The sequence below is a fragment of the Seriola lalandi genome, unplaced genomic scaffold (assembly GCF_002814215.2).
Source record: "Seriola lalandi dorsalis isolate HSWRI2012SDOR001 ecotype SW California unplaced genomic scaffold, Sedor1 jcf7180002054544, whole genome shotgun sequence".
Taxonomy (NCBI): domain Eukaryota; kingdom Metazoa; phylum Chordata; class Actinopteri; order Carangiformes; family Carangidae; genus Seriola; species Seriola lalandi.
The window spans coordinates 5,645,613-5,659,817 of NW_019525097.1; the positions used below are offsets into that span (position 1 = coordinate 5,645,613).

Sequence of the window (14,205 nt, forward strand, 5' to 3'; positions counted from 1 at the left end):
AAGCCAAACGCCTTTCATATGCATTTATTTTGACCTACATTATTACTATGGTTAAAGTGCATGGTAGACAACACTTGTACAGCTTTCATCCTCACTTCCCAATGACATTAGAAGATTTGATCTTCATAGTTTAGTCTTGGAAGCAGCAGTTGGAAAAAAAACAATTTCATCTCAAGGTCCATTTAATATCAGAACAGCTACTTTTCAGCCAACATGAATGAAAAGTCTGCCAAGAAATGAACATTTGAACATTTCTATTTCCATGACAACCGTGCAAACTAAAAAGTTTGAGCTTGAGCTGAGATTTGTTTTTGTCAACAACACAACACATACCTACTTTGCTATTAATCTCTTTATTGAATTTACTTCAGCATATCTGACATGAACAAAAGTCAACTGGAGATATAAATGTTCTGAAATGTTTATTGAAGTCAAATGTGTTTCCACTAGGATAAAATCATATTACCAGTAAAGTAATGGGGTGTGGGGGGTTTGATAAGCATGCAACTACTTATGTTCACAAGACTAGCCGTTTGCTCCAGATGTTAGGTGAGAAGGAAGCAGAGGCAATGATCCACCATCAGTGCCCACTGCTGTTTCTTTCTCTCGCTTTCAGACTCAGCTGGAAAACTGATCACTAGCTTTGCTAACACATCAGGGCAGCAGAGAGTGATGAAAATGTTTGCAGGGGGGTGGGGTGGGGGCGGTGCGTGAACTGAACCACAGCAAAGCTAAATAAATAACAGACAAAAAAGAGCTACAGACTCCATTCAAGACTGAGAACGAATAGTCTAGATATTAATAATCAGGGAAAAAATAACAATTCAACAATAAAGAGCTATAATAAGTGGATTGTCATAATATTTTTTTAACACTTCATATATCAATCTATAGATAGGATGGTGCTGGATTGATGAGAGCATTTCAAGCAATTTAATTAAATTTTCACATGTATCCCTTTTACTAAGACATAAAAAAGGCCAGAGGGGAAATGGGCTGGTAGCTTCCGTTGCTTTTCAGTCATCACATTCATTCATTTATTTCACACAGATCTCTATCTTTCCCACCTTCCTCCTCTCACACTTCTATAGACAGTCTATAGAAATACAGCGAGCCGGGTAGGGTTGAACAAAGCGTCTTCAGTGGCCTTACACATACACAGTAGGTCAGGGGAGGGGATAAGGGCGTAATGGTGTTCAGAAAGGTTTAGTGAGGGAACGTAGGAATGCATATGGGTGTGTGTGCAAGTGTGTGTGTGTGTGTGTGTGTGTGTGTGTGTGTGTGTATCTGTGTGTGTGTGTGTGTGCGTGTGCGTGCGTGCGTTTTGGCAACAACTGGTGCTTAAGCAGGCATGTAAGGAGGAGGAGGTTCCTTCTCTGGCATCTTCATTGCCATCTCGTAAGTGGGCAGGATGTACTGGAGAGAAAGGGAAAAAAATGTTAAAGATTAAAGATGTTTCTGAGCAGAGGAACAAGGGTGCACACACATCATAAGGTTGTGTTGGTACACCACTACAAAAATGTGTGCTTCACTGTAGGGCCGGGTGATAAAACAATCTTTACAATAATCACTAAAGTAAAAATCCCACAATAACAATGACAAAATGATTAGCAATTTATGATAGATGACTCTGTTCTGCTTTTGGATTAACCCTCTTCCGCACAATGACTTTATTAGGCTGCAGCAATAGAATAGGCTAATGTGGCTTTTCAGACCTTTGCGTGTGGACAGCATGCCACCTGCTGGCTACACTTAAACATCACACATTGCTGCATCTGTGTCCAGTGCCTTATCGTGACATTAGATGCTCCTGATAAAAACCTTAATGGTCAATCACAGGGCATCACAGGTAGATTTCGTACCTGGGGAGGGGTCTCAAAGGCAGGGTAGACAGCAATCTCTGGCATGTTCCTGTTGTTGATGTACTTGTAGCAGTTCCACACACAGTTGATCAGGTAAGCCTGCAAAACAGACATAAGATTGTATTTGGATTTTTAGAGTAATTAAACCATCAGTAAATAGCTTCAATCCTTCGATTTGCTAAACCACAACTCCTTGTTTTTTGAATTCCTACACGTTAAATAAACCAGAAAAATGTAAATATAACAGCTCCAGTGTTGTTAGTACACAGAAAAATGTTAGCCATAGCCTAGCTCTGCAAACCATGTCTTGAATTCACCCCTTTACTAAACGCACAGACAGGCAATTATTATCAGTTTTCTCATTTTACTATATTTCATTCCTTTTTATATTTGTTTGCTTTAGGAGGACATAAATTAAATAAACCAATACTGAGTAAACCAGGCTTTACTGTGAATAACCAATAGTTTCACCTTGAGGATGATCAGGAAGGCAAAGAAGACCAACACAAAGAGCAGCAGGCAGCTGGAGTCCAGAGAGAGGAGGTTATCCTTGTACGGGAAATCCGGCTGAGGATGAAAAGAACAGACAAAGTCAGATAATCAATAAAACCTCTTCATACTTATTCAACTCACATCACCATCAATACTACCACTGAACTAATAAGCAAAAAAACTGATGATTTCTGTGGGGATTTGGGGCTGAGGAAACAATGTAGTTTGCTGCTGGCTGTTTTCGTAATTAGTTTAAGGGACTTGACAACTGCATAGTCAGCAGCTCATTTGCATTTCCCCCATTGTTCTCCTCGGTTTCTTTAAATGTGGAATCATACTCTAAAAACAGTGTCCTTTTTTAGAAGGAAACAATTAGTTAATGTGTAGGAACATAAGATTCACATTAAAATCCTACGAAACAATTGGCAATTGGTTATAAAACTGTATTCTCCAATATGTAGACTGTGTCATGGTTCTCTGAGGTAAAACTAACACAGGAGGGATAGTGTGATTGAGTCGTGTCATTGAGTCTGGAAATATCAAGAGTGTGGGCTGCTGGGACTGACCAGCTGGTCCAGGTAGTCCTTGATCCTGGGTAGGTAGGTGAGAGAACTGATGGCCACCAGGCAGCTCAGAGCAAAGTCAAACAGCTGGTAGCAGAAAAACGGGATCAGCCATCCATCACGATGCTGAAGAAATCAGAGACAAGAAATCAGAAACAGGTGCAGAAGAATAACTAACCAATTGGGGTGATCTGATTTAAGATAAAAAAAGAACCATGTTGCATTTTATTTCAACCTCATCTCTACACATTTGTTTCAATTTAATGTGGTTAGCTTTTATTAAGCGTACAGCTTGTAACTACTGCCGCTGTGGCGTCTCGCAATCAAATCAAAAATAAAAAACTCGGTTTGGTGATATCGTGAGGTTCCTGGTTAGGATTCCTTCAGTGTCTGTCATTCAGGAGGTTTTGGCACTATTGGAATTATCCAAAGAGGTCTCCTCCTCCTCTCCAAAACAAATGAAACAGGGGATTAAAACTAGTAAAACATTGAATAAAGCAGTTTAACGTTAAAAATCAGTATTTCTCTGACACTGTTCAGCGAGCAGAGGATGTCTTGGGGGGGACTGGGAGTTGAGCCGACACTAATGTTTGCTCAACTTGTTTCTCTGATAACTTATGATCCAGATGTCCGATGACTAAAATCCTTAATCCAGTTAAAATATATAGTTAGGACAACTAAGATCTAAAAAATGTATGTATGTATGTATGTATGTATGTACGATGCATGCACAAAGGCGATATGACACCATTGACAGATGACCGGATTGTTACCATGATTAAAATCACGGATTTCTCGTTTGAAAATTTATGGAAATGTATAAGATAAAGCAAGTACTCTACTCTACAAAGTCACTTTTAGACATTTTAATGACATCTACAAATCCTGAGGATGGACTCACATCCTGAGCAGCAACGAATACTTAGCTTCTCAAGAATAACAATCTAAACTTGGCTTTCTTGGTTTAAATCTTGAGTGTTCCGAGATTGAAAACTATTTTTTCCTACTGCTCAGGATGTGACGGCACCTTCAGATGTGGTTTGGGATAAACGAAGACAGCTTGCCCACAGAAAGGGGAAGAGCTGACTCTGTAAAGTGTATATTTGCTAAAATGTAACAAATACATAGAGATGGTTGAAAAAATCCGCAGAGCAGTCCTTTTACTTAGTCACTTCAAAAGAAACTCTACAGGTATTCTGGGTGATTTTTCTACCAAAAGCACAGTATACTCCAGCCTTGACAAAAATCTACTTCACTCTTCATTTCTACTTTATGTAGCAAAGTAGTGAATATCTTTGGCATTTATAAACATTGAGGGGCATTTCACTAGGACTCTACACCAGCACACTCTGCACCACCACGCTATACTAAAAAGGGTATCTGCTACATTTGTCCAGGAGCAAATAGTTGCACAGCTAAAGCATAAATAACCGGCATGGACAGTGTACAAAGCTGGCAGATGTGTGCCATAATTTAACTGTGCAATCATCCCAACTAGCAGCGCAATGCAGGTCCACGTCAAAAGGCTACCAAACCTGTAAGTCTTGATGCCATCAGGCAGGCCTGTGAGGTAAAGATGAAAGGCAGTGAGAACATAGCATTGAGCGCTACACCCCCACTGCAGCAAGATTCTTTTAAACATTCAGCTAAAATGTACTGTAGTTAAAAAAAAAAAAAAAAGAGGAGGGTGCTTTGGTATTTCCTGTTACTCACTCTGGTGCTATTATTATACAACTTGAAAGCAATACTCTTTATACAGCATAATTTTGGATTACAGATTTGCATAAGAAGCCATGACAGTCCTTTAAATTAAGTGCATGTTGTCAAAAGAGAATTTTTAAGAAGGCACCATATCTACAGTGCACACTTACAGTAATGGCTCCATACACCATCATGGCACTGATAGTGAGCATCAGCAGAGAGATGGCAAATCCAACACAGGCATTCTCTGTATGAGACAAAGTGACAACAAACAACATCACCACATGCAGGCAAGATTTATTATAATTTTATTTCAGCTTTAGCCTTGTATACGCAATGCAAATGTATAGTGAGTGTGGATGAATGGATGTTTGCTTGTGCTCTTTGAGGCAGCTGTAATTTGCATATAGTGTAAGTCAACAGCCTCCAGGGCTCCTCTTTCCAGTCAACTCTGTTTTAAAGGCCAACTGGGAGCATTAAGCCTCTCCCTCTCGGCTGCAATGAAACTCAGTATGAGATAATTAAAAGGCCTGCCTTTCATATCCTCTTTTCCCTCCATCGCTCAGTCTCTCACTTCCTCAAACTGTTCTGCCTGTTGCACAGAAGAGATGTTGCTTATGAGAAAGCTACTGCAGCAATGCGGTGCAGAGACACTTCTCTGTTGTTCAGTTGCTCAAGTGGAACAATTTGTACATCAATGGATGAAAATGTCAGAAGACTTTCTGGAACTCATCTCTAGGCCACTGTACACAAAATTCACACAAGGTTAAACTCTGACATCCATCAAATTATAAATATGAAGAGTTGATATTATAGTTGGTAAAAATACCATGTTTGTTTCAATTGATTGATCGATAAATAACTTTTAAACATGTCCTGAATTGTGGAATACAATGAGTGCAGCTTGATGAAACCACACTTATAGTCAGGAGTAATGACAACTTAACTAGTCTGAATGCTAACATTGTCTCTGCAGGCTGTGGACAACCTCCACTGCCCTGTGTGCTGGCATGAGCCTGCTGTGGGAAGGTCAACCCACCGTGGTTGTTTCCCTTTCTATCCCGCTGAGTCACTGTTTCAGAAAAATGAAGACGCCTTCACCAAGCCAACTAACAAAACAACCCCCATCTAGAAAGAAAGGAACGCTCACTGTCCTGCCAGCCCTGCCCTGGCACATACAAATACAAACACCTAAGACAAACTTAAATCCTTGAGGAAATACAAAGGAGCGACACCAGTGGCATCACACCAATAACAAAATTTTCGGACGGCACGTAAACAGCACAGCAATGTTCTGTTGTCCTCATGGGTAGTTTTGTTTAGCAGTCACTGGGGAGTTGTGCTCCCTGTGGAAGATGAATCACATGTTCAACTTCAGCATAACAGCAGCCCCTGGGTTAGTGAAAGGCCCTATAAAGAAAAAGTGGCTACACAATGAAAAATCCAATGAAGAAAATATCTATTCAGTGGTGTTTCAATGAGCAATTTATCATCATCATCAAGACACAGTGGAATTCAAAGGCTAAGCATAACAGAATGAGTTGTGTTTGATTAAATTAAGAGTGTAACTGACAATTTCATTATCGATTAATCTGCAGACCATTTGCCCATCTTCTGTCCATTTTCCAAGAGCCTTTATTGACATAATCTAATGTAGTGCTTTACCCAACAGATAGTCCAAAACCCCAAGATATTCTGTTTCCAATTACATAAAAGAGAGAAAGAGAAACAAATCCTCACACTGGCAAAGCTGCATCCAGGGAAGTTTTGGCATTTTTCCTTATAAAAATATCATTAGTGAGTAATCCATTATTAAAATAGTTGCAGATTAAATTTTTGTTGGTTGACTAATTAAACGCTCTAGTGTAAACATGTGTTATAGTGAATAAAATGTAATTGTTTTTACAATGGACTTTTTTAGCCAATACAGTAATTCTTATGCAGATTTCACAGCTTACCAGACATCCTGTTGGAGGCAAAGTAATGGTCAATGACCTCATACTGCAAGTCGATGGTGGGCACGTTCTCCGGGTGGGTCACAGCTACGGTCAGCAGGATGCCCATCAACAGGTTGACTACCTGAGGAGAGGAAGTGGGAGATTTAAGCTTTACAAAAAAAAAAGACTATAGCAGCGGTTTTGCATATTTTAGCACATCAACTACTAAAAATGATGTATCCTTAACATAATTGACAATACTTTCAAAAAATAGAATGGAATATGTTTTAGCTTAAATACCTCTTTTCCAAACAGCTGGTTTCAGTTCATGTCAGTATTGTGCATAAATCTACTTGCAGAGACATGCATGAGATACTACAGTGAACAATTTATCACCCTTTTAGTTAAATTAGCTTTATCATTATGTGGGAACACATTCATGAGGAGGAACCATTCCAGGACTTAAGGACACTCCATTGTTCAGGCTAAAATGTACTGCATTCACAAGATACAGCACATTATAGAAAAAATAAAATAAAATTTATACAACAAACTAATTCTAAATACTATGAAAACGAATTATAAGTGTAAGTATAAGTATAAGTGAAACCAATGGTTACTTGGAAGAAAGAAAATGAAACTTGTATGCCATGGGAATAATTGGTTATTATGTAAAAAATGATGTAATGTGTTATTTAAAGAAATTAACAGAAATAACCCTTTAACCTCCTAAGACCCGAGCTCTATTCTGTGCTATATAGGCTGATTGGGACCTGAGAAAAATGATGTCCACATATGAGGACATTAGTTTTAAATTTCGATTACTGAGTGGCAGTATAATATCCTCATATGTGGTCACCAGGCCCTTGTTGAGAAAAAGTTAGTATTGTGGTCTAGAGAACCCAAAAATGTGAGGTACACATATGTGGACGCCAGGTCCTAGGAGGTTAAACATGAAACTAACTTTTGAGAAGTGGAGCTAAAGATGCCTTAAAAAGGAAGAAAATGTGAGTGTAATGCTATTCAACAAGGTCAACACCCTATATTATATTCAACAATTCAACTCACAACAGCACAAAACTATGCCTTCTGCAACAAATGTCTGATCATGCAGGATTTAACTGCAGAAAAGTATTGTGTAGTGAGGAGGTCATTTGTGTTTACTGCTTTACATATTCAGACAACTTCAAAAGGGAGAGAGTTGAGATAAAAAAAAATTCTAGTGAGATTCAATCCTGGTTATTTAGGTGAAGACAAAATAAACACTGTGAGATTAAGTGTGTCAATCACACACTACTGTACCAATTCAAGTGCTAATAACACTTGGTACAAGTGGGTAAAATAATTTATGTCTTGCACTGCCCAAACCAGTAAGGACAGAGAGGCAGTCTTGCCTGCACCGCAATTATGGTGTAACATTATCTATCAGCGATTGTGTTCTGCTTTCTTAGCAACTGTTTTCACAACTACCCAAACTACCCAGGTATATAGGCTTAGATTTAAAGTCTTTAGTCAAACAGAGGATTTTTGATTCTTCTCATGAATTTAAACAACAGTAACAAACACAAACGAAAAGAGTAAATATTCTCAAAAATCAAAGTAAAATGGGAGTTCTCTGAGTAATAAAAAAAATTACCAGCCTCTCCTAAATGTAACAGCTGGTCTTTATGGCCCAGCCTGCTCCCTTCGGAACTGCTTGTCTGGGTGTCATTGTTGTATCAGATTGAAATGTCAATTGTAAACAACCTAGAGTGTTGTACAATCACTGCGAAAATTGTGATGTCAAATATTGTCCAGCTGGCAAAAAACTCATGCCACATTGAAAACGCAACAAAAACCAGAAACATCTGTTATGTGATGTGGGGAAATGAGAAGGGGATTAATCCAGCTGTGAGTTTAGAGAAGCTGCAGGGACAAAATGTGCTTAGGACAGCGGCAGCTAACAGCCAGATGCTTCAGCGTGCCAACGAATACCGCTTCCTAATTTAACCCGCAATAACATTGAAAAGTAAATGCCTTTAAACAACAATCTGCGTCATGTTAATAGAATTGAATGTTACTGCGGATCTCCTCTTAACGAAACTTCTTCTGTTATGATTTGACAGCCGTGACGTTAGCACGTCTGCCCGGGGTCGGCTAGCTACTGTGCTATCCAAGCCAAAGTCACATATTTAAAAAAAATTTTAGAGCCCATATGGTTAGGAACGGATAGATCACAATTTTCTGTTGTCGGTTTTATAACCACAATTACAAGGTTGTGAGACAGTTAGACAGAAGTTATGGACAGACGCATTTAGCCAAACCCGGAATTATAGCAGGGTATTGCTAATGCTAGCGCGTTCTGTGTCCGTTAAGTCGACATGTAATGACTGTTTTAAATAGTAAAAAGTAACATTTAGCTCATATAAGAGTTTATGATAATGATCACGATACATCTTCGGAAGCTGTTAATGTTGCCTAGTTGTTGCTGATTATATAATTCCCTACTTTAACGAACTTAACACAACTGATACTGGTTGTGCTAGCTTCCGTTAGCGTGCTAACCTCCATCAACCATTTTACGTACCATGTACCATGTTCCCAGGATGATGGTCCCCGTTCGGACATGGCAACATCCACAACACCTGGTGGTGTACAGTCGGTCTCGACTAGGCTTAAAATGATGCATGTCCTCTACAAGCGTAGGGAGAAACATCGGGAGAGTTGTTGGTCTCGAACGAGGAAAAGCCTCTCAGCATCAACAGTCAGCTAACGAACACGCAGGAACGCCCACCGCTTCCCCCACGACGAGCTGCGCGACACCGCGGATAAAAACAAACGCTCTGACAGGGAGGAAGAGGCGGGACCAGGCCCAGCTTTGACCGACAGGAGTTTCCGCCAGTGAAAAGTAAAAAGTTCAAAGTAATTTGAAGATACAAACATGTTGGAGCTACTTTAACAATATACCTCGATTCAATGATGACAGTAAACTAACGGAGTATTTTTGCACTGTGTTATTGCTACTTTTTCTGAAATAATTCTTCTTGAACCACTGTCCCAGAGTCCCAGATCCTCTGGAGGCTGTAGGGCCCCATGCTCATCGTTTGACAATCAGTTTGTGGTATTTCATATAACTGCAAGTGTGTTTCTTAATACTGTGTCAGCATTACTTCTACATTAAAGCAAATTATATGGCAAAACTTGAATTATCACTCAATCTTAAGGCCCCGTCTTCACAAAATAATTTGCTAGGGTCAGGGTTACCTAATACTGACCAATGATTACTAATACATACATACTAATATATACCACACATACACTCTCAGTATTTGCACATAACATACCAAAGACATTGAGGATTAAAATAGTTATAGAGCTAATTTATTAAGAATTCTACATAAAAAAAAAATAGTACAAATCATTATATGGCAGATACAGTACATAGGCAACATAATGTGTTACATTGTAGCAGATGATTGTCATTACTTAATTATTGTAATTAATATTTAATATAAAACCTCAAATGAGAATCCCCTAGATTCTTATTTCATATCTCTTGATTTACTCAGCTAATTGTCGTTTCCCTGCTCAACACAGTGGGTCAAGGGATGTCAACAGATATATTTCACAGTAGACGTTTTGAACGGTGGTTCTGATCTTTTCAAGTGTCCCAGAAAGACATGACAGAGTTACAGTGAGCCAACATTCGAACAGGACCCTAAAACTCAAGCAGCATTTCATTTAAGTTACTGATCATTACCCTGGCAGACTATTCCCTGGATACGATTTCCAAAAAATGACACAAAACATCACATCAGAGGACCTGGCCTCAGTGTCCTCAGCCTATGGCCCTGGGTACAAATGAAGCCATTTCAAAGCATTGTAAAACATACAAAACAGATAATCATCAAATTAAGACAATTCTTCATATTTTATCATCAATAAATAAATCATAAATAAACAACAGATACATTTCCATTAAATGCAAGAATAATTGTCATCCCCTGTGCAGCCCCAGCACCCCTGAGGCAAGAATACATTTACAGTCGCTCTGAAGGAAGGGAAATAGCATCATCAGCCTTGGTGAGACAGTTTTTAAAAAGTGTGGACTGGAAATTTAAATGACTCCTTCCCTGTGGGTCTGCTGGCCCAGAATGTATCCTCCAAAATCTTTGTTGTGCCATTTGTAGATTAATATTGCTGTCAGTATTGCAGCCAGTGTCCCGCCTGTCACTCCGCCTGCAATAATAGCTGTGAAGATAAATTACTGAGTTAGAATACTGATTCACCGTGTATGACTTTGTTAAATTCAGTGTAACAAACTACCTGCAAAAAGTTGTTTGTTCTCCAAGAGGCTCTTGCTGTTTGCCAAAATAATATATCCTGATCTGGTATCTTTTGTGGGCCAGTGTGTACTGTCAAACATCCAGTCGTTGCTGTTGGGGTCATCCACATCGTGTGTAATTTCACCTGGTGAGGGTGCAGACAAGAGGCATGATTCATGTTGTATGTAGTTTTTGAGATAATAATGAGATAAACAATATATACTTTGTAAAGTGGATCATGAGATATTCTGTAAATCATCAATTTTATAGTCATTGAACATGGTAAAAAGCATTACCTTGTTCTGACCAGTCCCCTGAACCTGAACCTGAACCAGAACCAGAACCATCCAGGTTATACGCTGATCCCTCAAACCCTTCAGGAAGGGCAGACATCTAATGTCATGGACAAAATGAATGAAGATATTTAAAATTAAGAATGACTGCTTGTTCCTGTCCCATTTTTAGACACATTAAAACAAAGAGGTGAAGGAAGCTTGTGAAGGTACTTTCCTTGAGAGGGCAATAAAGAAATGAATCATGTCCTACATACAAAGTCCCATTGAAATAACACAATCCTAAAAGCACACTGTAACTGACAAACCCATAATGACGCAAGTGATCACAGTTTTATCACCAATAAAGAGTCATGGGTAAAATACAGTTCAGATTAAATGATAATGGCACTCCAGACATTTGCCAAAGTAGGAAACATATACGGACAGAATATTGTTAACAATATGGTCTCAAAGATATTAATACAACAGAAAGAACAATACATGTGGCAAAAGCTTCTCTTATATGAGCTATTTCTGTGACAGAGTCAGTGTTTGATAGGAGCACATGATAAAGGTAAAAAGCTCTGGGTCTTTACATGAAAAATACATATTCTACTATTTACTTTGCATTTACTATATGAATTTTGGAGGTGCTGAAATAATATTTTCTTGAACATGAGGCATTTCAGTTGAGTAAACTGTTCTTGATATTCACAAGCAAAACTCATTGATGGGGACTGAAATGGCCTGTATCCATTGTACACAATATACATGACTTAAAGCTGCTGTTCTTCATCAAAGAAACACTATGAATGTTTTAGAGCCAGCTTTAAAGATGGAGTGCGTGTGAGGATAAAAAGTTGCTTTGTACATTTTGGAACAATCTGGAAATTCATACATCACATTTACCATCAGGTAGTTCCTGTATCAGGGGATATTATCATAATCCCAGATGCAGTTGAGCTCATAATGATGTTTACTATTAGGAATGTTTACAGGCTGTAGTAATGGATAATTACACAGATGCAGTAAACCTTGTGTTTAACTTGTAATTGATAATAATTAACTAAATCATTAGTCAATTGTAGATTTAACAGGTGCAGCAACAAAGTGTTGAGCAGTTTCACGCGCAGAAGGCTTGGTAAACTGGGAGGTCTAAAAGTTCAGTAAGTGTGAATGTCTTGGGTTGTGTGTGTCAGCCCTGTGCCACAATGGCATCACAAAGTGCAGACTGCGTCTTGCATATTTCACTTCAAGACTCAACATGGATTGATTAACCCATTACTATGTCAACAGGAAATTAATCTTCAGCAATTTTGAATATCTATAAAGCAGCGGAGTAATTTGTTGAGAGAAAGAAAACACCAAACATTCAGTTTTATTTGATTATAATCTGAGTATCTGTGGTTTCTGCATTGTGGATCAGTACAAACAAATGATGTGAAGATGTCATCTTGAGCTCTGGGAAACTGTTGTGTCAATTTTTAACTATTCTGCGACATTTGATAAACTAAAAGATTAAAAAATATCTGTACTACTAGAACAACTACTACTACTACGACGACTACTATTACCGTATCATACTTATGTACTTAAATTAGATTTTGAATGCAGGGCTTGTCTTGTAATTTTTTTGTCAACAACAGTTTGTTTTAGTTGTTGTAGATTATAATTTTACACACAATACTATAAACTGTACAACAGTACAGCACCAACTTGACCAAGTACAGCTAAATTTAAGTGCTGCTTACATGTTATTGAATAAAACAATAAAATATTATATTCAATAAAAAGGAATGCAGTGGAAAACAACAGGGCCATTCTGCATGATGAGTACTTAGTAAACTGATATTTACTACTGGTAATGCTTTTTATGTGCTTTTATCATCAAACATGCAAAATTATGAATGTAGACTTTTACTTGTTAAGGAGTATATTTTATATTGTGGTGTTTCTACTTTGACCTCAGTAAAGAATTGAGTACTTACACCACTGCCAATAGGGCGATAATAAAAGATATTTAATGATGGCCCTATTAAAAAACAATAAAAATAGAAATGAAATTACTTAGTTCTGCCCCAATATCATAAATAATTTCTACTAAAAGCCCAAAAGGAGAAGGAGTAAAAGTAGTAAAATCCATATAATAGGAAGTGTGTTCTTTATTCTGCTCAACTGACTTAAATATCTTCAATTCTCTGTGTACAGCACTGTACAGTGCTCCTTGCATGCAAAACAATCACTGCTACACCCACTAATAAGTTTCTAATGAGTTGTAAGAAGCCATTCCTGAAATAAAATAGACATGAACAAGCAGTGAGCAAACTCGACAACTGTACATTAGTTTTAGATAACGGCACCTAAAACTAATTAAGCAAACTTTAAACAAAACTCAAGCTCCAATAATGAATAAGCGTGTTAAAAAACACACCTTGAAATTTCTTAATCGAAACCCGGTTCGTATAGACACATAATCACCCAGGGCAGTCAGGAAGTGAGAAAGGTGAGCACCGGGACTGACGCAACGACTGTACCATTAAAAATGTGTCTTACCGGCATTAAAAGGACTTACCGAAATGTGGAATGGATATATTAGACCCAGAACAAAAAATAAACGCACTGTCAAAGATATCCTCATGTTTCAGGTGAGTTGAGTACAGTCTGTCCTCTTCACACAAACCTCCTCAGGTGTTTTGACTGAACCTCTAACCCCCGCAGTGCTGCCGAAGCCCCGCCCACCAATACAATTCCTTGTGGTTACCTGGTGGTTGCAGGTGACAGTTTTTACAGAGCAGTGTGAGAAGACAATCATTAATTTCTTCTTTAAAAACCTGTTAGATCCTCAATAAACATGAGATTAAAAATAGTAGAAAATGGGTTGCAAGAAAACAAATGAGATTACATGTAGTTTAAATGATAATTTGGCTTTCTTATAAATCAGAACTTTTTAAGCACACAAGAATTCAGTCTTTAAAGTATGTTAAACAGAGGCTCTAATATGATGTACAATATATTATATAACTGGATTATTGCTATTGATGGAAGAATGTTTTGAAGTTTTATACCTATAA

At 38.1% G+C, this 14,205-nt stretch overlaps 1 protein-coding gene across 1 annotated transcript; it reads right to left on the reverse strand.

Annotated features, from left to right (window-relative positions):
* Window positions 1-409: 409 nt before the first annotated feature.
* On the reverse strand, window positions 410-9,353 carry laptm4a (lysosomal protein transmembrane 4 alpha). The gene is made up of 7 exons (XM_023415111.2): window positions 9,122-9,353; window positions 6,577-6,697; window positions 4,789-4,865; window positions 2,921-3,043; window positions 2,334-2,429; window positions 1,863-1,961; window positions 410-1,416 (listed from the first exon to the last, which is right to left on the reverse strand). Exons 1-7 carry the CDS (start codon window positions 9,248-9,250, stop codon window positions 1,342-1,344), a joined length of 720 nt encoding a protein of 239 aa, XP_023270879.1. The 5' UTR covers window positions 9,251-9,353; the 3' UTR covers window positions 410-1,341.
* Between the last annotated feature and the right edge of the window lie 4,852 nt (window positions 9,354-14,205).

Excerpts from the sequence above, each read along its gene's own strand:
- laptm4a (XM_023415111.2), bottom strand. The coding sequence starts at position 9,250 with ATGTTTCTCCCTACGCTTGTAGAGGACATGCATCATTTTAAGCCTAGT. Across the intron at positions 6,698-9,121 it reads TCCTGGGAACATGGTACATG|GTAGTCAACCTGTTGATGGG; the intron begins GTACGTAAAATG and ends TCCTCTCCTCAG. Across the intron at positions 2,430-2,920 it reads AGGACTACCTGGACCAGCTG|CCGGATTTCCCGTACAAGGA; the intron begins GTCAGTCCCAGC and ends TTTCATCCTCAG.